Source organism: Molothrus ater, chromosome 13 (genome assembly GCF_012460135.2).
Source record: "Molothrus ater isolate BHLD 08-10-18 breed brown headed cowbird chromosome 13, BPBGC_Mater_1.1, whole genome shotgun sequence".
NCBI lineage: Eukaryota > Metazoa > Chordata > Aves > Passeriformes > Icteridae > Molothrus > Molothrus ater.
The window spans coordinates 7,456,506-7,481,112 of record NC_050490.2 but is presented as its reverse complement, the minus strand read 5'-3'; the positions used below and the strand labels follow the sequence as shown (position 1 = coordinate 7,481,112).

Sequence of the window (24,607 nt, the reverse complement as noted above, 5' to 3'; positions counted from 1 at the left end):
CCCCCCAGCATTTGAATAGACTTTTCTCTTTACAGGAGACCAAGGGGTGAGAGAAGAGTCGATTTTACATTTGGACAATATTCCTTTTAAGAGAAGGTAGTGAAGACAAAGTATCAACTATTCTACTCCAAAATATATGAAAGCCAGTAAAGTCACAAGAATCTGGGGATCTAGACAGAAGAGCAGTCTGTGGTGAGAAGTTCAGCTCTGTAAGCCTCCAGGACTCTGCTGCAGGTTCTGTTCTTCCCTGTCATGCACACACTGAAGAGGAAAGGCAGAAATTGCTGCTGAGGACACATGGAAATCCAGAGAGCACTACAGAGGGACCAGCTTCCAAGGTCCTGTCCTAACTTCAGGATCTGCTCACTGAAGCCATCGGACACAGGTAACTTGGAAGAACACTCAGTGCCAAAATGAGATGATGTAGGAAAAGCACTTTTCCCCCTGTTGAATGCAGTATGCCTTGATATACTGGAATGCTCTGATGCAGCCCTGAATATGAACCATTCACATCTGACAGTCTTTGCAAGGACATTCAGGCTCTTGTCACATTCAAATCATGAGATGGCATTGAAATCAAACTGCTTACCTTCAGCTTTCATGTAATGCACAGAGTATGCAATCACTTTGTCTGAGTTGTAGAGTGGCCTCTCCCAGGCCAGCAGGATTGCTGAGCTGGACATGGTTTCAGCGTGGACGTTGTAAGGAGCACTGGGCCTGTCCTCTGACATCACCACTGTCAGCCTGGCCCTGGACAGAATGGAGCCCTGGCTGTTCTCAGCCATGCACTGGTAAATGGCATCATCTTCAGGAATTATCTGGTTAATCACCAATTTACTGCATCCAAAAGGAAGAAAAAGAGGTGGAAAAGAAGCTCACATCTTGGATAAACTTAGTTCCACATAAGTGAAACAAGGTATGTTTGCCTTTGCTTCCTAAGTTTAGTATAACTGACTTACATGCCACAAATTCTTCTATTACAAATGGATGCTCAGCAGTGAAATTTAGCACCTTGAAGCATTATGCAAAACCTGCCATGTTTCTGCTTGTGCCTGCAAAGCCAGGCACAGTGAAAACAAAACTGCACATCTATTCCCTGCCTCTGCACAAAGCAGACCCTTAAGCTTGCAACTCCTTAACCAACTCTTTAATATAAACTGCTCATTCAACAGAAGTAGTAGCAAGATTCTGCTACTCTGTAAATCCAAAGTAACTCTGTGGTGAAACTATTCAGTTCAGTCCTGCCCACCCTCCCTGCCATAATTTATATATTTATATATATATATATATATATATATATATAGTATATATGTGTCTGATATAATAAGCCTTACTGATTCTCAGTGTTGACTAATGTGCATCCATCACTACATTTAATGCCCCATTTCAGGTTGACTTGAGTTCTATCTTGATTGTCTACTGTAATGTCATCTTTTGGTAGCACATCACTAGCACAGCTCTCCTACAGCAGTTGCAATCTTACCTGTTGTACATTTTTATTCTACCATTGGAGTGTATTCTCCTTCCATTTTTCAACCATGAAATTTTGGGGGCAGGATTTCCTTCTGCTTGACAAGCAAAACGAGCAGTACCAGCTCTAGGTCTTGTTAAGCTTTCTGGCCATTCCACAAATGAAGGTGGAGCTACAGATAAGTTACAAGAGGGAATAAATAGTTAATAAAATCAAGCCCCTACAAATGCAAAGACAGTCATAACAATAATAATAATTAGTTTTCCAAATAAAAACCTCTTTTGTCAAGCCACTCAAACACACATATACACAAGCAGAAAGCACATTCCTTGTAAACAAAGCACATTTGTTTAAAGATACCCTATCTGCACAGATAGTGTTTTTGTTCATGCATTTATGGATACAAACAATTCAAACTCCAGAATATACGTACTGTTCTCTCATAGATACACATTACATATTTCTACGTGGTTACAGGGTCCTTTTCTGTGTTAAAAGCCTTCCCAGAGCAAACATTGCACCTGGCTATCTCCAAGTGCCAGTTCACAACTCAAATCTGGAGTATCTGACACTTCCCATCTAAGCCAACAGCCAGAAGAACGCAGCCGCAGTTCTGTGATCCGTTCAATCTCTGCAGCCTCCCTACAGCCCTGGCACATGATGTTTGAGATAAACCATCAGCCCAGCACCCAGCAGGGCTCAGGAGGACAGACACAGGGTGTTCACGCTGCAAAGGGGAGGGGCTCACCCAGCACGGTGAGGGTGGCCATGGCCACGGTGAAGTTGCGCGTGCCGGGGATGGTGGCGCGGCAGACGTAGACCCCAGAGTGCTGCACCCGCACGTCCGAGATCAGCAGGTTCCCGTTCCCCAGGACCCGCGTGTGGAACACATCGATGGACTTGTGGTCTGTGGGAGAGAGCAGCACCAAGTGGGTTACAGGGCTGTTCATCTAAATAACTGAACTAAATTGGGCTGTCTATGCAGTGCTGGTTTAGATTAGACTATATGAAAGCCAAAAAATGCAAAGGAAATCACAGCTGAGCTTTCAGAAGTTTCCATTTTGCATTTACTGAGCTCTTCACTAGCTACCTGACCATTCAGATGGCTGGGCCTCACCACTTCTTAAGTGGTTTATATCAGGAATTTACCACCTCAGTTGAAGTTAGCTTCCCACCTGCCTAGCACTATGATTCAGTTCATCACTACCAACATCCACATCATCTTTACCAACAGTGATCAACCATCTCCTGAATTAGGCTGCAGATAAAACTAACACATTTAAGCATCATGTACTTTCTCCTACTTTCACACCAAATGCTCTATGACTACAATGCGAACTTTTTTCCTACTTGTTTGTCTGTAAGAGCCACTGAATCAACCAGGAAAGATATATTTCTTTCTTACACTTTGAGAAATAAAAATGAAGGGAAAATTTTCATGGTTTGCTTCTACACATACAGTCCTGACTTCCACATTTAGGTACAAGTTGGAATGAAAACAGAAAGCAGCTTTGAAAAAAATGTGATGCACTGCTCAAGGTTATTATTCTTACTGCATTCCCTCTTCTCCCCTTCCAAGCTGACTGTCCTGGGTTTATCTATTCATAGTCCAAATGGCCCATCAGCACAAGGTGCAAACCACATTCTCACAGGGCTTCTAAGAAGAAGAGTGGAAGGAACTCTTACCGGTCTGTTTCATGGATGCAGCCATCCCAACCTGCCCCCAAGCCCAGTTCTACTCCAGTCACCACCCTGCCTGTCCCTGTGCCCACCCTGTGCCCAGGGCAGTGCAGACTGACAGCAGAAGTTCAAAGCTTCAGAAAACCTCGGGGCTTTTTGACAGCAGCACTGAAGCACAGAACTGAAAGTGCCTCACTCCTCCTACCTTAACCTACTAATGGTTACATACTGCACAAAGCCTCAGAACAGAAACCTAATTGCTCAAATCCTTTCTTTCCAGTTTTACTTCCTCTCCACAGGTTGAAGGTCGCATGCTGTAATTTTAAGACCTACCTAACCGGCTCCAGGAGATGATTGGCTTTGGATTCCCTGTGGCTACACACTCCAGTATGACAGTTTGATGAAGAGATGCTGTAATGTTTTGAGGACCAGCTATTATAGATGGCTTGTGAAAAGGCTTCAAGTCTGAGGCTTTGCAGAGATTAAAAAAAAAAGATAAAAAGTGAGCACAGTTGAACCAAAACTCAATTAAATATGAAATAAAACAGTTTTTTTAGGGACGTTGAGAGTTACACTTACACCAAAGCTTTATTTCAGCAACTGGGGAAACTTACCTTGAACAATATTTTAGCACAAGATAAAAGCAAGCGAAATTCTTTGGACAAGTGGTTCACCTACAGCTTTTCAAGGCTTTTAAGTGTTTTTGCTATAGTATAAGAAAAAGAAGATGGTGCCACTGAAAGGAAATCTCATGTGGTAAATACCTGGGATAACACTCAGCACTGCCTCGGTGCTCTTACGTCTATTGGCTGCAGTTGTGGCAACACATCGGTAATTCCCAGCATCCTTCTGCTCAACACCATAGATCTGAAGCACTCCTGTAGGCAGAGCAGTTATCCTGCCACAGAAACCAAAAATAAGAAATGTAGATAAACATTCAGCCAGTGAACACGGTCGTGGAATTAACTCCTTGATTAACAAACAGCCATTGCTACACTGACCCGGGAACAGCAGGCTGGAGACTCAAAAACATTCCCAATACATGACTCACCTTCCTGCCTTTCTGAACTACAGGCAAAATTCCCCTCAGCACCACAATGAGAGCAGAGGAATTTACTTTCAACAAGCAGATCTTTCACACCCTCAGAATCAACCATCCCAGCCTTCTTTAGCCTGCTGCTACATTCATACTGTTCAGGTTGGCTGATTTTTTACAGCAGTTTCTGATATATGGGTATAACTGGTGTACAGTTCCCAGAAACCCACCTAAGGTTTCAATGTTTAGCTTCTCTTTTTTTCCTTCCTTTGCACGCAGGGTATCTTAGACTCCTTCAAATGGAGTTACAAGTCAAAAAGCACAGGATATGGAAAATAATCTAGCAGAGAGCAGACTGTATTCTTCAAGTTCGTCAGTTCATTAGAAGATCCCCTTGCATAGAATTTCCCTGATTTCAAGTGTTTTAACTCAATTTTCTGTATATATAATTCTTTATTATCCCTCTAAAGAAAACAAGTTCAGCATCAATTTTTCAGTGAAAGCAATCCCTAGTTCAAGCCACCCCCAGAGCCAAAGTTCCCCCATTCCATTCCCCACTGCAATGCCTGCTCCTGAGGATGACTTCACACAAAAATCACCAATAAGAATTCAAAGATCAGTGATTGCTGTGCAGATAACAGTGGGTGACTCTGGCCTGCACTCATAACACCTATTTAAAATTAATTAGCAATATATCTACAACCAGCTATTTCAATAGCTGACATGGAACCTTTTTAATGTAATGGCATTGCAAGTATCCAGATTTTCTTCTTGTAGCAGGATCAAAATGATAGCAAAGAATAAAATACATTCTAAAATGTGTAACCCTACATACCTGTCCATGACTAAGGGTAAAGTTGTTCTATTCACTTCCCATGTCACAGTTGCAGGAGGGTTTGCTGTTATTTTACAGGCAAATCGAGCTACTCCACCTTCTTGGACTTCAGTTGAAAGTGGCTGGACTTCAAATGCAGAAATGGCTAAAAACAAGAGAACATCACTTTTAAGTGACTAAAGTGAGAAAAAAATCCTGGTTAAATCAAACTCTAGTTCATAGATCAACTTGTAAAAATACCCAGGAATACTTCACATAGCCCTTTTACTTCTGTATGCAAAGAAAGATGGATCTAAGTGCCTTCTGAACTTAGCTCAATAGCCTGTTTTCACTGGTTGAAGGTTTACTTAAAATAACTTTGCTTTAACCTAATTCAGTAAAAAAATGTTTCAATGAAAATAAATATGACACGCTCAAATAGAATTAAGCATACAAATTGACTGGCATGCAGCTGGAAACCGTATCAATTATTAGATTAACAAAGTTCAAGTCAATTCAACTAGTTGGGGACAGCCTGAAAAATTTGACTGCAATAGGAAATTTCCAAAACAACTTTTGGTTCCTGACTCACTTTAACAGAACAAAGCATTTGCAAAGTTGTACAAGCTCATGTGTGGTAAGAAAAAGAAATCAAAATAAAAAAAAAAGTCACAAAATAAGTTTAAGCAGGTGAGAACACTTTTATCCCAACAGTCTGAGAAGTCACCAAGCTAACATCTGATGCACAGAGCACCAATGTTTTGAGCATCTACAGCTTGAGGAGTTCATAATACTGAGCCAACTGAAGTGGCAGATCAATAGATACTCTGCAGCTAATAGCTAAGAAATTGATCAGTTGTTAAGATTTCCTTGCTCAAAAACAAGGGAAAGTAATACAAAACCTGCTAATTAATTGCTTATTTACTGCTACTTACAGAACAACTAACAGAACAATTCTTCAGAAGCAACTCCTTCTGGATAAGTCAACACAAAATTTCACACATTTCCACCCCCTGTAACTGCAGAGGGAACAATCTCTGTAAACCTAATGGTACGTCTTTGGTTTTTTAAAAAATCAGACTCCAATTAAATTTCTACTCCTGTAAAAATGATCCAGAAACATGGTTGCAATAGATATTAATATTCAAGATCTTAATATTCAAGATTTGTGTTTAAATAATTTCTCTGTTTACTTGGTTATTAATGAAAAGGAATCCAAGCTTGTGTTACTTTCTTCCCTTCTTCTTTGTTCTAATTTCTCCCTACACAAATGTGTGTTCACCTGGATTCAGAACAATATAATAATATTATATAATGATAACCTAGTGCCATTCTTAACAGATTTTCTTTCTTAACAGAAAATACAATGCTTTGCATTCTTCATTTATTTACTGATGCAGCAAATTAGACAGGTCTGCTCACATTTCAAAATAGAATCTCTAGGAATGTAATAAAGGCATAAATGATAGGAACAATCCAAACCAATGCAATGTGAGTTTCAGAGTCATTCTGTAGCACAGCTGCACCACAGCCAGTGGCATTAAAAAGGGTCGTTGCAACAAAGCAGAAAGGTAATCATACAGGCTTTGCTGAAGCAAAGCTCTTTCACAGCTTTAAAAGTTTCATCTCCCTTGGAACAATAAATTACCTAAAATTTTCTTATATTGGTACAGTTACTTAGAGACACAGTGAGACAAATGAAACACAATATAGGTTTTCCTTTATGTGTACAAAAATAATTATTTACTTCCATGCACTTAGTACATTACAGCTGTAGATTAAAGACAGAAGTGACGCTCTGCAGAACTACAAAGCAAACTGAGGGCAATTACTATTTCACAGACCACAAAATGCCATAATTACAATAGCAGGCAAGAACAGGTTCTACACTGTATAGAAAGTCCAGTGCAAGTTGTTAAGTGAAGCTGATATGGAAAGAACCTTTTCCACCTGAGCAGGAACAATGTCTTTTCCCTGAAAATTCATCTTTAAAGACAGCAAAAGTCACAACTATGAAGAACTGCACAAAATCTTAAAAAAACTTAATAATGCCACTAAATGGAGATTTTAGAAACAAAATCCTCGCTTACCTCTTATCTAAGTTCATACATTGTTTATTTATCAGTTTAGCTCAATACTTGCTCCCTCTGTATCTTTCTTTATGTACATCTCGGGTTTCTTCTTGATTCTGACTTTATTTGTTCCAGTAAAATCTGTTTTTACAGGTCTATTGCTGTCTCGTGAAATCTGACCTCTTTGTAACAGGCTTGTTTTCCTGGCAAGCACTGATTCCAGCTCAGAACCCAAGAAAAGTCATTAAAGCAGCACTGTTAAGAGGCCAGAGCTCTATAAAATGGATAAGAAACAAAGTCTCAAGAGACATACCCCGCTCCCAAAAACAACCCTGCAATGCAATAAATGTAAGTGCCTTTTTATTTGAGTTTCCCCCCCACTTCTCCAGTCTATTTAATCATTTTGTTCCTAGATTTATAGCCAAAAGAAAATGATTAATGCTACTCCGAGAAGCTGATGCTCTCACCCTTCTTAACTTGCAAGATATCAAACAGAAGCAGAAGACAATAACTAGACTAGAAACTGTATTTACTTGTATAAATTCCTGAAATTTATGTGATAGGTGCATGTGTTTGCACAGTGACTTCTGAGAATGAAGATCTTTACCAGGCAGAACTGTGTGATTTATGCCATCAATGTTATCTATGCAGAGAGAAATCAGACTTCAGTTCAGGTATGAGTTCCTTCATTTACCATTGAGGCAAATATCCACAGGTTCAAACCCAAATGATGCTTTCTGTGACACGCTGATGAAGTATTGGAGAACTGCTGCTGATGCACATGGATTGACTCTCCTGGATGGATGCAGGATAGACTATCCTGCATCATGTAAAAACTCTCTGTGTACATAAAGCAGGTTTACAGATTTAACCATTAAGGTATGAAGAAGTCAAACTTAAGGAACTCATGGCTCACACCTTCTGTCTGTTTGTATGCAGCAGCAGTCCACACTGAGTTTAATTATGAAAAGAAAGAGACCAAATAAACCAGCAAAAAAGAAGCACAACACACACCCACTTCATTCCCTCCTGAAATGAAGTCCTGAAGCTTGCTACAACACCAATCCAGTGACCTGTTCCCTTACACACTGCACTTTCTGCTTACACACTTCACTTCATGCCATTATGAACTCATTTACTGAATGAGCTTTCCTAAGAGGCAAAAGAAATTCCAACAACCTACATGTTGATTACTGTTTCATCACAGCTGACTCTAGCCCAAGACTGGACTGCAACTGTGAAATAAAAAACCTGTAAGAATGAAAGATAACCCCAGAACTGAAACAGTAGCTGTTTTCAAGTAACCAGAATGCACTAAATATTGAGAAACTGTACCTGATGGTGAGGCTTTAGTGTTTCTGAAGAGATAATGGCCACTCAGAGAGATGAACTGCTCAGGTGGAAAGGACAAAAGTGCATAATGCCATTAATGCCATTTGTACAAGGCATCTGTTAATGCTATTGAGAATTTCACAGTAGCCCTAACCCTTCAAGTGAAACCAAGAATTTCCCACTTTTTTAACTCTCTGGTGAAGAGATTTCATTTGAGAAAATAAACTTGTATGTTAAAGAGAAGCTATGGCTTTTCCCAAAGAAATAGATTTCAGGGAAACACATGACAACTCTTGTGTTCTTGATCTAGTTTTTGTGATGTACTCTCTCTGACAGAGTTGAAAAATCCAACAAATACACATGTGTATTGTAATGTAACACCAAAGCCAATTTGCACATATTTTCTTGAAGTTTTGCAGTTTCTCTGGAATGAGACTCTCTAGGAATGAGGCTTAGAAGAGATTATGAAAGGCATCCTGTCGTGCCTCTTGGCTATATAGACACACATTTCCAATGATTTGGTGCTCAAATGGCACACTTTGGTCTGGATCTGGGTTTGGAATAAACTTTATATGAGTATATACTGACAGATCCAGACACTTGGCAAGACTGCAGACACACAGCCCTCCTCCTCATTTCTGAACAAGCATGTGGAGTACACAGAGCTGGGGCTGTCATCAAGTGATACAATGGGTGAATCTTCCCTGAGTTTCCCAAGAGATGCTAGCAAAAATTAAGTTTTTTGGAGTCCAAGTTCTACTCATTACATACAGTTCAGAGGTGAATGTCACAGAAATACAGCAACATGGGTAAAGATTTTCATAACTGTAAGTGAAAAGGGCATCCTGTATGTGCTCCACAAGTAGAGCGATTACTTACACTTACCCTTTAAAACTTTAATCAAGTGTTGTTCGACCTAGAATTACTGTTTTTAAAATGTGAGGCATAAAAGTAAGAGATTTCAGGAGAAAAAGAACCTGACCTGTAAGGAAAGATTAAAAGAGCTGGGATCTGACTAGCTCTGGGAAAGGAATCTCAAGATAGAGGTGATAGTCTTACTGATTAATGAGAGTCATTGCTCCCTGTTTTCCCTAATATTTCTTTGTATATTTGTAAGACCAGAAAAAGCAAGAAGAGGTTTTAGCTCCAGCAAGGGAAGTTCAGGTGAGGCTGCTGAATGGAAATGTATTGGCATGGAGCAGGCAAACAAGAGATGCAACTGCGTCTGCAAAGACTTTATCTCACTCATTGTCTGCACATCTCCCTCCTCTAATGGCCATTATTTAAGGCAAACAACTGAGCTGAGATGGAACTGACTCCGTGTGTAAGAGGAAGTGATATCATCCAGAACACATTTGGCCCTTTCAGGCACAAAGGAAAAGTGTCAGTCCATTCTGTAATAAAACACTGTAATTCAAACAACATACTGGTAATGGCATTCTTATAAATTACCAGAAATTTAACTCTTCTGATAAAATGCAAAGTGTGGCTTTTTCACCAAAGTCAGCTATATTTTTGGTTTCTGCCAAAATGGTTGGAAAAATAAGCTTAACTAAAATACACTTTTTCTATAACCCTGGATTTGAAAGAGGTATTTTGAAATTGCATGGTTTTGTGCTCCTATTGGCTAAAACTTGAGTTTAATATACTTGGTTTTAATTAATAAACAAACCATGCTGAAAGCCTAATACTTAAACTTAATTAGAACAAAATAAGTTGTTTTTAAAAAAAAAAATCAGGTGGCACTAAAAAATAAATAATCAGATAAATCATACAGGCTGCTGATATCACTGCCCACATGTTAAGAACTCAATGAAATTTCTGGAGAATGCTATATTAGGTGTTTAATTTATTACACAAGAATTTTCAAACTGTATCCTACTTTCTCTGTATTAATAATCATTGGCAGTAAATGCTATCACACATTGCTATGTTAATGAGTTGTGCTAGCCTAACAAAAAGCAACTGATAGTAAAAAAACAACTAAACAACTGTTCCCTCCTTCTCCCAAAAATCTAAAACCAGGGAGGGGACCATAGTGCTCACAGGCCTTTTCTCAGCTATAACTTAAGGCTCTCAGGATTGTTGTTCTCTCACTTGCATGCTGAGAAACACCTGTAGGAGGGAAAAGGGGAGGAGAATAATGACCCATCCTGTTCCAAGCCCTGTGTAGCTGCAGGAGAGGAAAGCAGAATCCTGCACCTTATCCTTATCTAAAGCACAGGGAAGTCTTGATTACAGATGGAATCTCCAACACCAGGACCCACAGATTTTAATGTCCTTGAAGTAACCCAGGCCACACCACACCTTCAGTGCTTTTCCAACTCCAACTGCCTGTCCTTGCACTTCAAACAAGCTTTTCCAGACAATTTCACTTCCAAAGGTAGCATACATTTTAAAGGATTAGTGAACCAGTTCACCACAGTTTTAAAATCCATACGTGTGTGTGTGCAGCATAACTGCAATAGTTAGAAAAAACAGAGTCTTTAAGCTATCTCCCTTCACCTCACTGGTATCTTGGGAAAAGCTTTGCTAGAATGGCACCTTGTACCCTCTAATCCCAAATTAAACTAAATCCTTTTAATGTGCAACAAGGAGATTGCTGCTATTAATCCCTGGATTTTAATGAGGTACTAACACTAAACGGTCAGACATGACTTTAAAATCAGTATGCACACAAACTGCCTGGAAATGTGGTCATCCTGCTAAAGGGCATTCATTTTACCTTGCTGGTTTGTTTCCCAGCTTCCTATTTTAGTTTTAATTCCTGCCTTTCCTTTGTTCTTTGAAGCTGCTTACTACAAACTCACTCTTAGAAAGAAGGCAGGACAGACAGACCTAAGGCAACATGACAGAAACACATTGATTTGCCATGACTATGACACGTAATTTCTCAATATGAAAAAGAAAATAACTTTCCTGGGAAATATAGAGATTACACATAAAAAGTGTGGGGGGAAATGACACCCAAATCAGACATTATGTAACAAAAGAGAAATATCTGAAGGAAGAAAAATGAGAGAGCAAATCAAGAAACAGATTGATTACTGATACCAAATCTGAGGAAGAAAATCCTTCCCTTTAGTATGAACACTGTAGCAGCAATTTTAGGGATGATGGTTCAGAATTGCATTAAAAAAGGAGTCCAGACTCAAACTATTACCTCACAATTAAATAACAGGGAGGTTAAATGAGACTGAAACTGCCACATTGATTTGACACTATCAATAATTGATATGGGAAACCTAATAATCTCTCTATCCCACAATTGTTTTAACCATTTGCCGTTTAGAATCTCCTAGCAGGCATTTTAACATTTCAGAGTAGTTGGATCAGAATACAGCTTGTACAGAACACAGTGATATTCTACAGCAATCATTCTGATGCTCTGGAAAATTACAGAACTGCATTCTTATGAGCTGCTAGCTTAGCACTAGAACTTGGGTTCCTGAAAACACAAACCTAAACAATAATAATTTTAATTTTTAAAATTTTTTTTTTCCCAAATACTGCAGAAAGCTAACAAGATTAGAGACCTCATTTCTACAGCGTGAAAGACACAATATGAGCCAGGTCTGGCCATGAAAATTGACATTCTGAAAATTGACATTCCGAAAATTGACATTCCCTTTAGACAAAACTGATCCTTCACACCATGTGCTCCTCACATTTCAGTTCACAGAACAGTACTCTTGTATCTAAGAAGCAAATTTTTCTAAGGCATTAGCCTGCAAAACCCTTTCAAAATCACATTCTGAGTTTTGGAGGGACCAGAAAATGTTCTGCACATAGGGGCAATTAAAGAAAGCTTTCACTGATAAATACCAAGAAGATCCCAGGATGAGGTGATGAGTAAGGATTTGGGCCATCTGCCCTTTCTGCTATTCTCCATCCATTACTTCAGCTCTGGACAAATCTTCTCCAAGGCCCTGACTGCTCAGCTAAAGGCTGAACTCCTTTGCGCAGCTTATGGCAGTTTGCCTCCAACATAGTGCCAGACAATTTGGGAAACTGCTCTGCTAAAACTTCTGGTCACCTTCTTGCAAAAACAGTTACTCCAAGCCTACCACATACTTACTTCCACACTAAACTAAACAATGAGAGAGAAATGCAACAAAGAAGGTAGTGGAAAAGTAAGAAACAAAGCTATGTTCTCATTTTTCCATTCCTCTCTCGTATTCTTGCCAACTTGCACAGATATGTAAGAAGTGCAGTGTTTAGAGTCAATGAATTCCAAACTGAGATGCAGATCACCAGGAACTCCTCCCAACCTCTGACAAGGGAGAACAGAAATCATTAGCCTCACACACAAAATTTATATTTACAAAATACAAAGCAAAACTGTTTCTTTGTGCATTAAAGTCTCTATACAGCATGTCCAGTGTCTCTGCTTAAAAAACCAAAAATTTTTAAATTGCCCATTCAAAAACTACCCACTACTCTTCTGGTACTGAAGAATGCTATAATCCAAAGGCAATGAAATGGAGAAGCAAAGAGGTCAACAGCCTGAGCACCCTTGAACAAAAGTTCCCTTGGAGATGTCAGCTGCAATCTCATTTGTTTCCTCTAACACTTTCAGGTCCCCCTGCTCCTTTCTTTAAAGCTCCTAATTCAGTGGCTGACAAATGATCATTTTAAAAATCCTTGTACAGGAATAACCAAGTCTGAATTTGTCCACTGAAGATCATTCAGCTCTCCATCTTTTGGGCTGAGACTAGATTCTATAGAAGTGCTTATGGCCACACACAGGCAGTTTTCACCACCAGCTACTCAAAGCTAGGACCAGTCTGAAGTTTCACATGAAGTATTTTCTCTTCCTGAAATCCTGGAAGTCAGCTAGGCTACTCTAGACCAGGTTTTTAGGGAATTGTACTCATTTATCCTTCCTTTGCTCCACTATATCCTTATTCCTTCATTCTTACAGTATCCTCAGAAAGTAGGAAAATGTAGTGTCTTCTCCACTGTCCTGCTTTCATGATATCCACATACATTTGCACACAAAATTTCTATACAGAATAGAAGTTTTGTGAGCAAATTTCTGAGCAATTCCAGTGCAGAAAGTCAAGAGAAGAGGTCTCAAGTGGATGCATCTTGAAGACAGTTCACAGGAAGGGAGGAAAACCTTGAAAGTTAAGAACAAATACCTCAACAGCATCACAATACATCAGGAATTTCTCTGATACTGATCAATTTTTTCAAGGATAAAAGCAGTAATTTCTTCTCAGGATATATTGTACTTTAAGTAAAATACTCTTTTCTTTTGCTAAACAGGCAGCACTAAATTTTGGAAAGTGTTAACAGTTGAAGAAAACTAGATCCTCAGAAGTGGATAATCACTCATCAAAAAGGTCTCTTCAATGCAGAAACACATATGCAGGAATAGAAAGGCACAATTTGACAAGGTGACTATTAGAATGTATTGTTCAAACCACTGGAACAGCCACAGAGCTTGTTATCCATGCCATATTAACATAATTGTGACAACAAATCGGATCCTGGGCAGCAGCAAAGTGCCAGAGGAAATAAGAGGAGGCTCCTCACTGACACACTCCCAGTCAGGGAATCCCTTATTTTACAGTTTGTTCTCCTGCCCATCAGCTGATCTAAGAGCCACACTGAGATGAGAATCCAATGTTGAAATGCAAGGGCATGCATTCTCAATCTGTGAGGGAAGAAAGTACAGGGTAATACACCCAGGTCTTGCTATTTTCCCTTGGTAGAAGCAGCTACCAATATTGCAAAAATGCCACCACTCTTGCAGCTACATGCAAGTACTCACATGAGTACACATACTGCCTTACTACACATGAATCACTTAATAGGAAGCAAAAAATGTACCACTACCACCCCTCCCAACAAAAGCAGACAAACATATCACCTCAGGAGTTATCACTAGCACTGTTTTAAAGGAATTAAAAGCTTGAGGCTTTGAAAAATGTGGCTCTATATATTCAACAGTTTATTGATGGTGTGACTGACATTCCTTACCAAACCATGTAAACAAGCATGAGAGATTTGATCTTTTCACTTCTGAAGGCATCCCAGCTGGGGTTTTCCCTTCTCAGTCTATCTATCATCCAGGCAACAGTGTGTGGCCCCAGAAGGCACAATAAATGCTAATGCACTTATCAAGGAATTCCCTTCTGCTCTTCTGCAGACAAGAAGCATAGGAAATAGGAGAGAAAAGACACACAGTAAGCCACATTAACCAGCTTCAAAGCTGTTCTACTTGTGTGGCTGCATGCATTCAGGAGAAAGAACACGCCACTTTCTCCCTTGCAAGGACTGATTTCCTTCAGCAGTTTGCCCAGTGATTGCCTTCTAGTATCTATGCTTAATCCCACAGATGCCTTTCTTTGGAGTTGCTGCCATTCTGTGAAGAATTAGTTCTGCTTAATAGCCCAACTGTTGCATGGGGAACATCCAGCACAGTTTTGCACTTTACAACATGAAGACAAGGATCAGAACACAAGCAGGATTTTGCAACAAAAGACATGTCCCTTCACAGCTAACCTAATCTGGCATCCAAAAAGAAAAACCAAAAAAACTCCACAAAACCAAACAAAACCAACAAAACCAAAATAAACCCACACAAATCAGAATAGAACATGAAAGATGTTCTAAAGATCTTAAAGATTAAAGATTGACTGCTATGATTCTTAAAGTTCCTCAAAAAAAAAAATTAATAATCGTTCAGTGCAATACAGAAAAAACAATTTCAGCACTTTGCAACAAAAGTCTGCAGCACTGGAAGCATAAATCTGCCCCATTCTGACCAATGAATTTCACTGCAGACGCCAGCAGAAGGGTAAGACCTCTATTTATCGGTCTTGTATCTCTATAAATAAATAAATGCTATTCCTGACTGAAATAAAACTAGATCCTAAGCAGAATGCAAAAGCCACTCTTCACCTCACCCTGCCTAGCTCATCAATCAGAGGAAGCACCAGAGAGCATATCCCAGGCCAGGAGTGGGGCCCCACACATTCCTGTGCTGCACCACCCACCCTGCGCCTTCGCTCACATCTGGGGAAGGCAGAGGAAGGGGTTCCATTTCATACAGTGGCAAACTGACACCATCCCCATATGAATGAGTGTAAGTTGATCTGGTGGTGCTGTTAAGTCTCCAGACTGTCAGAAATGCTATTCCTGAGAGATAGGAGCACTCTCCATTTTTTGCTTACAGTGTTTCAGAATCAGCATCCCAGGATGAAAGACCATTTCAATGCAAAACACTGAGCAGGGGTGTTGGGAATTCAAGCCCTTCAGCCCCCTCTCCAAATGTCAACATTTCCTCATTCCCACGGGGAAAGGAAAGAAGAAATGCCTCCACTCTCAAGGGCCAAATGCCTGCAGCTCATTTCCCTGTCACCAAATGCCCACTACTGCATTACACAGCTCAGAGATCTCACCCAGGAACAGTCTTTCAGCAGAGAGTAGTAACTAACAGTTAAAATTTGAATGTCCTAAACTTTGAGAGCAGCAGGGAGAAAATCAGAAACAAAGGTCACACACACACAAAAAAAAAAAGCAACAAAAGACACCGTCAGTACTACCTATTCATTGAAGCTACTTAAATCCTCAAATTAGATGTTTACCTGAAAAATTCTAGAGGTACGGGAGGGGGAAGTGTTTACAACTCTTGCAATTTTCACATTAAACAAATCAGAAGTGCAGCTTCCAGAATAAATTATTTTGCCTTCAATGTCTTTAGAAGAAGTCACCTTGCTATGGATATTGACTGCTTGGGTGGCACACAATTGTTGGACCCTTGGATCTCCAGTTTGCCCACTCATAGCACAACCAAATAGCCATGTTCTACTATGTAGGTGGTACAACTAGTTATTAGATTACTTATATTTTCCAATACACAATGACAACCCATTTTTCCTTGCCATGATTTTTAAAAGCTCATTGTTTGTCTCCCAGTCAAGGCCAAGAATCAAAGCCCCCAGGGAAGCACTGAGAGAGATTTTATCAGGAGCCCAGAGAAGCTGCTATCCCCATCTCAGACATCCTACTCCAGCCTGGAACAAGCAGTCCCAAACAAGGGGCTGCTCCCTGGGAAATGCAGGAGAGGAATAGCACTAGGTCTCCATGAAAAAAGGCTGCCTATTCAACAGGTGTTTTACTCATCCCAGATTTCTGACACATATGTAGAGGCATATAACAGAGAAATGTTAGCAAGGTTAGATTATCTCAGACTTCCACCTACCCCTGTGCTCTTAAGGTAGTTAAGCCATTCATTTATCTTGACAAATACAAAATTCTTCCTTTTCCCCCAAAAAAGAGGGAGAGAAAAGGAAACAACAGATCAAGCTTCACTGTATTTTCTTCTAAATTATGCACTTGTACTCCCATCAGCAGAAGTAAAATACTTTGGCCTGGAGCCAATCAGAAATCCCTCATAATACGTTCAATAAGCCAAATCAAAACAATACATAGCTTATGAGAGTGGGGAAAAGAAACTTGAAGGTCGTATTTCATCTGCTGCAGCTCATGGTGCTCATTCAAAGGGAGGCAGAAGGTTAACTGGCAGGATCTGCTCTCTAATGCCTGTTATTTCCAGTGGAAGGAGCCAAGCAACAACGTGCTTTGCTCAGTACTTCATGAAGAGGAGCAGCAAGGAAATCCTAATGCTAAGGAAACACAGCCCAGCTGGAGGGCACATGGAAAGAGGAGCTGGCAACACACACTGAAGCTGAAACACACCTCCCCTAGCACAACTCAAAGTTGGTTTTTTGGATGCATTAGTTGTAGAACTGAAAACACGATTTAAGTTTCATAATGCATGGAAACACCTTCCTAGTTTTACAAAAAAGGGCATTCTAAACCAGCAGAGGGAAACAGGTCTCCTGAGAATTTATAGAATGCTGAGTTTTTACAACAAACTATTACTTCAGGTGAAAACAGGTACTAGATAGAAAATACAAGGTTCTACCCTCAGCTTTATCATCATCTGTGTTGTCTACAGGAAAGTAATTTATTAGTTTGATCCTGTTTAATTTATTTTGTTCTCACTTTTCTCTTCATCCAAAACAGAGGTAACACACTGACCTTTTACTTACTTGACACTTTCCTGGACTGCTCAAAACCGTATATGAGAGATAGTTAAGAACATTAATACTCATATAACACTCACACTGAATGTAAGAGTGAGATTACTAGTAATTAATCTTAACTCTGTCATATTAACCAGTCACAAAAATCGATGGATTCTTTTGGCAGAAACGCAGTGGGGTGGACAAATCACAAAAAGGATGGGGGGGAAACAACAACAAACAAACAAACAAAACAACCTTTTTGCACTGATGGAATTGAAATTATCTGTCCCTCTACACAAGCTCCACACTGCAGTAATAAACTAAATCTCTCTTTGATTGAAGGCCGAATTAAAACGGGGCAATGCAGGAACTCTTCTGACCCAAAAGTAATCCACTCAATCATATAATGCATCCCCTTCCTTTTAGTAAAATGAATAGCCCTCCATAGAACCTTTTTCTTCCTTGACAAGTCCTTGACAGAAGAATGTGAATCTGGACAGTTAAATGAATCAATCACCAGCTGCTAGGCTAGGGCCAAGATGGTGAGCCGAGGGGCCTGCCAGAGTTCACTGACCACTGGTCAAAGCAGGACAAAGGCTTTGCCTCTATGAATAGTCTACTCCTGGGATCCAAAGGTCACTTAGCTGCCTTGGAAACGGTCCCCTTTGGTTATTTAAAGTTCTCAGGCTATTCTGCCACAGATATTATTGTTTCAGGTGGTCACCATCTTTCCCCATCACAAGTTTGTGAAAGGCCAGGCAACCATTATTTAGATAAACGGAAGACAATGGTGAACACGGCAGCAACTAAAGAGTGAGGAAAGGAACAATTAAAATAAATAAAAATAATGCTTTAAACTTCCCCCTAACTCCAGCTTCTGAACAGGCCTGTGAAAAACATCCTCAGAGAAAGAAGGTCCCAGCACCCAAGGGTACAGGTCCCAAAAAGGATCTAGATGTACAAGTTGCATCAAAGGCAAGAGGTCTTGAATACTCTGCTGCCTTTGAGATTCTTTACATAAATCTACCAGGAAAAGCAACAAAATGAGGAAAAAAAAAAAAAAAAGAACAAACAAACAAGTATTGGAGCTTTTCTCTAGTCATGACTGCAGGGCTGTATTTCCAAAAAACTGCCCTATGGCTCAGCATAAGACCTGTAGCCTAGCAAGCAGGTGGTGGTCTAGGCTATGTGGGGGAGTAAATATTTGAGAGAAGAGACAGAGCAGATGAAAGAGGAGGTAAAACCCACAGGGGCCAACTCCTCCACAGCACTGGAGCCCACAGTCCTGGCTGGCACCACAAAAAAGCTCTTCTCCTCTGCACCAGCAATATAGCTGATTTCATCTCAGTCAGATGACAAAAAGTAAATTTTGTACTGACAAACACCAGAGAGTGCATAGATGAGCATACTTATGTATATACATAAGTATTACCTGAGGACTAATATTATCAAGTTAAAGTTATTGCTGAACACATGTTCAGATACCAGCCCATGTTTTGGTTGGATCAGAAAATTCTGACAAACTTATTTGTTTAAAAAGTTGTCACAAGACACTCTGTTACAAACCTTTTTTCATTACATCCTGCCCATATAAAGCTCTAATACTTTCAAGCATATTTATTTCATTTTTTTAAATTACATACATCATTAGATAAATTAAGCTAATCCCTGAACCATCCCACTCACACATTCAATATATCTCTTACATGTGTGTACACACATGATGAAAATTTCCTAAATGCTCAGAAGTTGGGAAACTGAAGAAAATACTCTGTTTATGTAACTGATTTCTCTGTTTATATACATGCTTTAGGAAACAATACAAGTGCACAATCATACTTCCCCACTATTCACAGCACCAAATGAATGGTGCTCACATACTGAGCATCTATTCAATATTTTGTTTTCTCCTCTCTGTTCAGTGTGTGGCCTCATTCCTTGTTTATTACACTGTGTTAAACACTGCCCTCAACAGTTACCAGCTTCCTTCTGGCCTTCCCTGCAGGGCTCTACACTATGGTTCTTCACAAATGTTACTGCATCCACTTTCACAACACCTTGAGATTATGCTCTATTATTATTTGAATTTTACTGTTGGGTATGGACAAACATTTGGATGGGGGACTGAAATATTCACTAAATTTAGACATCCAAGACACAACACTGATCCTTCACAGCACTCCATGTGTTGCAGTCATAGACAGCTCCCCCAACTTGTTCCAGGTCCAGCTGACCAGACCTCAGAACCTGGTATCAAATATTGAGGTCATAAGAAATATGCAATCAAAGACTTCCCATGGAAAGCTGGGACAAGTGGACTAGTATCACATATTGCAGAAGCTTCTGGCTGGAGCAGAAATGCATTTCTAATACTCTAAAGATCCCCAGACTAGAGATGCCTCAGGCATCACAAGGCATCACTGGGAGATTATTCTTTGTCTTTCTGAAGCTCCCAGGAGAAGTCCAGGCCTCCTGGCTCCATATTTGATGTCCTGAAAGATCAGCTACTCTGATGGGCACACTCTCTTGAGTCTGTCTTTGCCAGATCGCTCTTCCACTCTGAGCTTGTACCTGTGGCAATCTGCAAAGGAGCCAAGCCCAGGTCCCTCACTCCACAAGATTCTCCTCAGCACTCACCTCTTCCCACCAATCCCCTGCCTGACCTCCAGACACATGAGACCACTCACACCTCCATCTCACCCCCTTCCCCTCCCAAACTTCCTCTCCAGGTAATTAGAGCATTGTTTCCAGCTCTCCATGCCAGCTGGTTTCTCCAGGCAGTGTTAGATCACACTTAGCTCCTCATTAATGCAGAACAGGGAAATAAAGCAGGTCTACATCTGTCCAGGACTGCTTAGAGGGAAAGCCCAGCTCGGTGTTCACCAGCAACGGGCTCAGCACAAACATCATCTCCTGTCCTGAGCTAGTCAAGCTGAGCAAAGATGTGTGAACATTTGCCAAAATAAGGAAAAAAGTTTGATATTTTTCCTCCGAATGGACAGGACAACCAATTCTAGTCACAGCAACACCAAAAGCTACTTCCAGACACAAAGACCTCAATAAGTTCCATGTCTCTGTTCCCTAAGTAGACGTTTCCATGCTGTCCTAGTGAAAAAAAAAAAAAAAAAACAGAGAAAAGAGTTTCATCTTCAATTTGCTCTAGGGAATAGGATAAACAGTCCTGATGAAATGTACTGTATTAGAAAAATTAAAAAACAGAGATTAATAGTGACATAACAAATTTCTACTGAAAAAGTTAATATGCCAAAAAATTAACAACTGCAGTTCCACAATATAAATATTAGGTAAATTTAATATCAGAGTACCAAAAGCTCCCTTAAAACAAGATCACCATTTGTAGACACACACAAATATTAGAGCAGAAGAAAAGTCTACCACAGATTTTATTTTTTTTTTAAGAAACATGATTAAAAGCGTCAATAGGTTTCATCTCTACTATGCAAAAATAAAGTCTGGCAAGCGATTCTTTCTTAGGGCAGGCAGTGGGTTGACTTTTTATGCCTTCTTAGAAAACCATGGGGTACTTTTCCCATTGAGAGAACTCTAGGCTCTGCTGTTCTTCAGAAACATCCTTGCTAAGAGGACCACAGCCAGACCACGCTAACAATTCAAACCTAGCACAAATATTTCAATTATTTTACATCAACACCTTGGTGAGGTTACCTTCACACTGCTACTTCCTGAGATGGTCAGAGCTCATCTACCAGTCAGTAGCTGCCAAAAAGTGAAGACAAGTTCTTCCCAGATAGACCCAAAACCCCACCCACTACTCCTGCCTACCCACCTCTAACAAACTAGTGGGCTGATTAAACTTCACTTTATGTTTCACTGCAGTTTCTTTTTTTCAATAACTTCATGTTTACATCATGAGTGAACTTCCATATATAGTACACATCAAAAACCCCACAGGCTACTTACTACTGATGAAGGTCATTAAAGAAAATATCAACATTATAAACATTCATCTAAACACAAAGCACAGATTTTGAACGTGCTCATTCTCTCAGTAGGATCTGCTTCCAGGATCTCCTCCGGTGCACAAAGGATACACAACTCTAAAAGGAAAGAAGTACTGTTTCTAAACTACAGCTAATAAAATTCTTCATTAAAAATAATTATTCTGTTCTAAAAAGTGACCATTTTCAATAAAATCTCTGACCATAAAGGAGTCTAATCTACTACCATGTGCTCCATAATGATACCTATTTGCAGATTAGATATGTTGCCTTTCATCTATAGAGTTTCCTGCAGCTATTTTATGAAGATAATATAGGTGTTCCTTCAGTATGTACAAGTTTTTTACTATTATTGTGTATTTATCTTAAATAAATCTATGCAAAACCAGTAATTATATTGAGGGGGGAAGGGAGGACAAAGCCCTGTTTAGATTTCAGGGATTCACCATCTGAAAGCTTTTATTCTTCCACAGTGAAGGAAAGTTATGACCTTTGACATGTGGCCATGGTGCCAAAGAAACTGCTCATAAATGTGTGTCAGTAAAGAAGCAGAAATCAATAAATTCATTTAATCCAGTGAACTATTATGTAGTGAGACACAATATATTTTCAAGAGCCAACTGCTCAACTCTTTCACTCAAAAGACAAAAATTTTATGTAATGGATTTTTTGGATATTCAGTTTTTTGATGGTATCTTAGACCCTTTAATAAATGTTTTGTTCAGTTATGGCACAATTTGTTAGTTCACTCATCTCTGTTTGAACGATCCCTGATACAGCTGGATTCAGGTAGCACAACAGGAGCACTAGAAGGGGAGCAGATATCCTATTAACTACCTCTACCACTACCAGAGATAGCTATCCCACAGGAATCAAACACTGGCAGGTACTAAAAGTGAGCATTTTTTCCCACACTGTGTGCTCAAGAGCAAAAAAAAAAAAAAAAAAAAAGAAATATTGTTCATCATTCCAAACAAAGGAATTTCAAAAAACCACACAAAGCACTATTAGAAAGGCTTTCAGCAATGAATTTGGTCACCTACCAAGAATCAGCAGTAAGCAACACTGGGTAAAGATTATGACCATTAAAAACAAGTACTAACTGCCACTGCTGGGAATGTCACAAAACTCCCACCAATGCTACCAAGAATTCCACAATTAATTTCTTAATTTCTTAATTTCTTGCTGTGGGATAAAACTGAGCTGCCTTCCTGGCCCAGACTGGCTGAACTCATAAAAGCAGGATCCACTTTCAACCTCTATTGAAGATCAATGATAAATCTGCTTGCAAACTGTGGGCTACAGGGGTGTTTGCATAAATAAGCATTAAAAGCAAGAGGGGAAAAAAGAGCTGGTCATATGCTCACTTAGGCTTCTGGAGAGGAGGTGGGGGAAGGAGGTTTCACCCTTGTAATTTGGGACATGCTAGGTACAAAGTTTCTCCTCAGGCAAAATGACAGAGTCGTGCCAGAACTGCCAGGGAATATTTCCAGTTAACATCAATTTACCGGATGTCACAGACAAGTTTAATGAACAGAATGATAAATGGCTGTCAATGGCTTCATAAAGTCAACGAATTCTCATTACAAAGAACATACATAATGCACAGTTCTGCCTGAGGCACATGGTACAGTTATTAGAGCTTTACTAGAGATCTTGATGTGGATGGTGAAATGGTAATTTAATAATTTACCCTAGTTAATTTGCTGATAAGTCATCTAAGCAATTTATTAATATGTTCAAGATTGTACAAGCAGGAGTAAGCATTTAAAATTCTTCTGCATGTTCAAAGACTTGAATTTTAAGGTTTCTTTGAAAAGATAACGGGTTATTTGAAAACTTCCAGTTGTAACAAGTTGTAAAGCAAAAAACAATTCTGTGTAACACTGACCTGGCTTTACTGTACATTATTGCAAGGGCTATTAAAACAGCTTTTTCTTAATCAAAACTGAATTGCCTGATTTTAAGTGACAGGCAGACCACCTGAGACAAGATATTATACTTCTGTAGAATCATTTTTACCTCATCTAAATTTGGGGTCAAAACTGACCTCAAAGTATCTTATGACACTTCCCTCCTCTGGCACAGCTGTGAAAATAAGCTCCACTGGAAAACAGCACCTCCTTCCAGGCATCAGACAGGAATAAGGAAGGAGGGTCAGCAGAAGCAGATCCAAAGCAATGATGTAGTACATACATGACAATTTATAAGAGAAAAGGAAAAAACAAAAACTAACTAAATGCAGAAAAATCAGTCTGCATGTGACAGGAGAAAGAAGAAAGAGTGGGAACATGGGAGAGAAGACAAATTATGAGAAAATTTTCAATGTTAGAATAGATCTGCAAATCAATGAAAAGCCTTGCTATTGTATGTTTTCCTCTCCATTTCAAGACACTTTCAAGACTCAGAAACTGTCTTGATACAGCTTAAAAGAGCCAACAAACCCACGTTGTAAAATATGGTGATATGGACATCCTGTAACTGTTACGATTTTAGAGGGAGAATACAGCATTGCTGCTCCACATGCTGCAAGGGCTGAGATGTAACCTGGTTTTCTAAACTTCTTTTAACTTGTTTGGACTTTAATCTGAAATGGCTCAAAGTAGAGCCAAGAAAACCCCAGGAATTATGAAGATTTTACACAAGAAATTCTGGTCTACTGGAATGAGGACAAATAATGTAATCAATCAATGTGATCAGGATTATTATCTGAAGACACTAAAAATCAAATTTGAAAATATAAAGATGCTTCTGCTCACAGAATCCTCTCCAGTTTCCAACATTCATTCATCACTTTATACAAGATGCACACCACAAGCTGTAAAGACTTATTTTAACTTTCCCCCCAGCTATGTATTAAAGGAACACCCAATGACATGTTTAATGCTTGTACTAATTTACCTCTTATTACCTCTTGTAATAAAGTACCTCTTATGCCTGGTCAATCAGTAATTATTTCTTTTAAAACTCTCTCTCATCAGCAAATCATTTCAAAATTAAACTACTGCACCTCAGAGCTAAAGAGCACATTTCTAACACACTTCTAAGCCAAGGTAAATTACTGTGGATTATTATTAAAATCTAAATCATAATTTTAGCATGTTCTGAGGCTAGAGGACTAGGACAAGGTAAGTTTTGCTGCTTTGTCATCAATCCACCATTCAGAGCAGCTTGCAGCTAA

At 39.5% G+C, this 24,607-nt stretch overlaps 1 protein-coding gene across 1 annotated transcript in view; it reads right to left on the bottom strand.

The window, feature by feature from the left end:
* PRTG (protogenin) overlaps positions 1-24,607 on the bottom strand; it is a 71,579-nt gene that overhangs the window by 38,480 nt on the left and 8,492 nt on the right. The window contains 6 exon segments of the mRNA XM_036389759.1: positions 590-837; positions 1,484-1,643; positions 2,220-2,378; positions 3,485-3,622; positions 3,916-4,049; positions 5,023-5,167. Coding sequence (XP_036245652.1) covers positions 590-837; positions 1,484-1,643; positions 2,220-2,378; positions 3,485-3,622; positions 3,916-4,049; positions 5,023-5,167 — 984 coding nt within the window.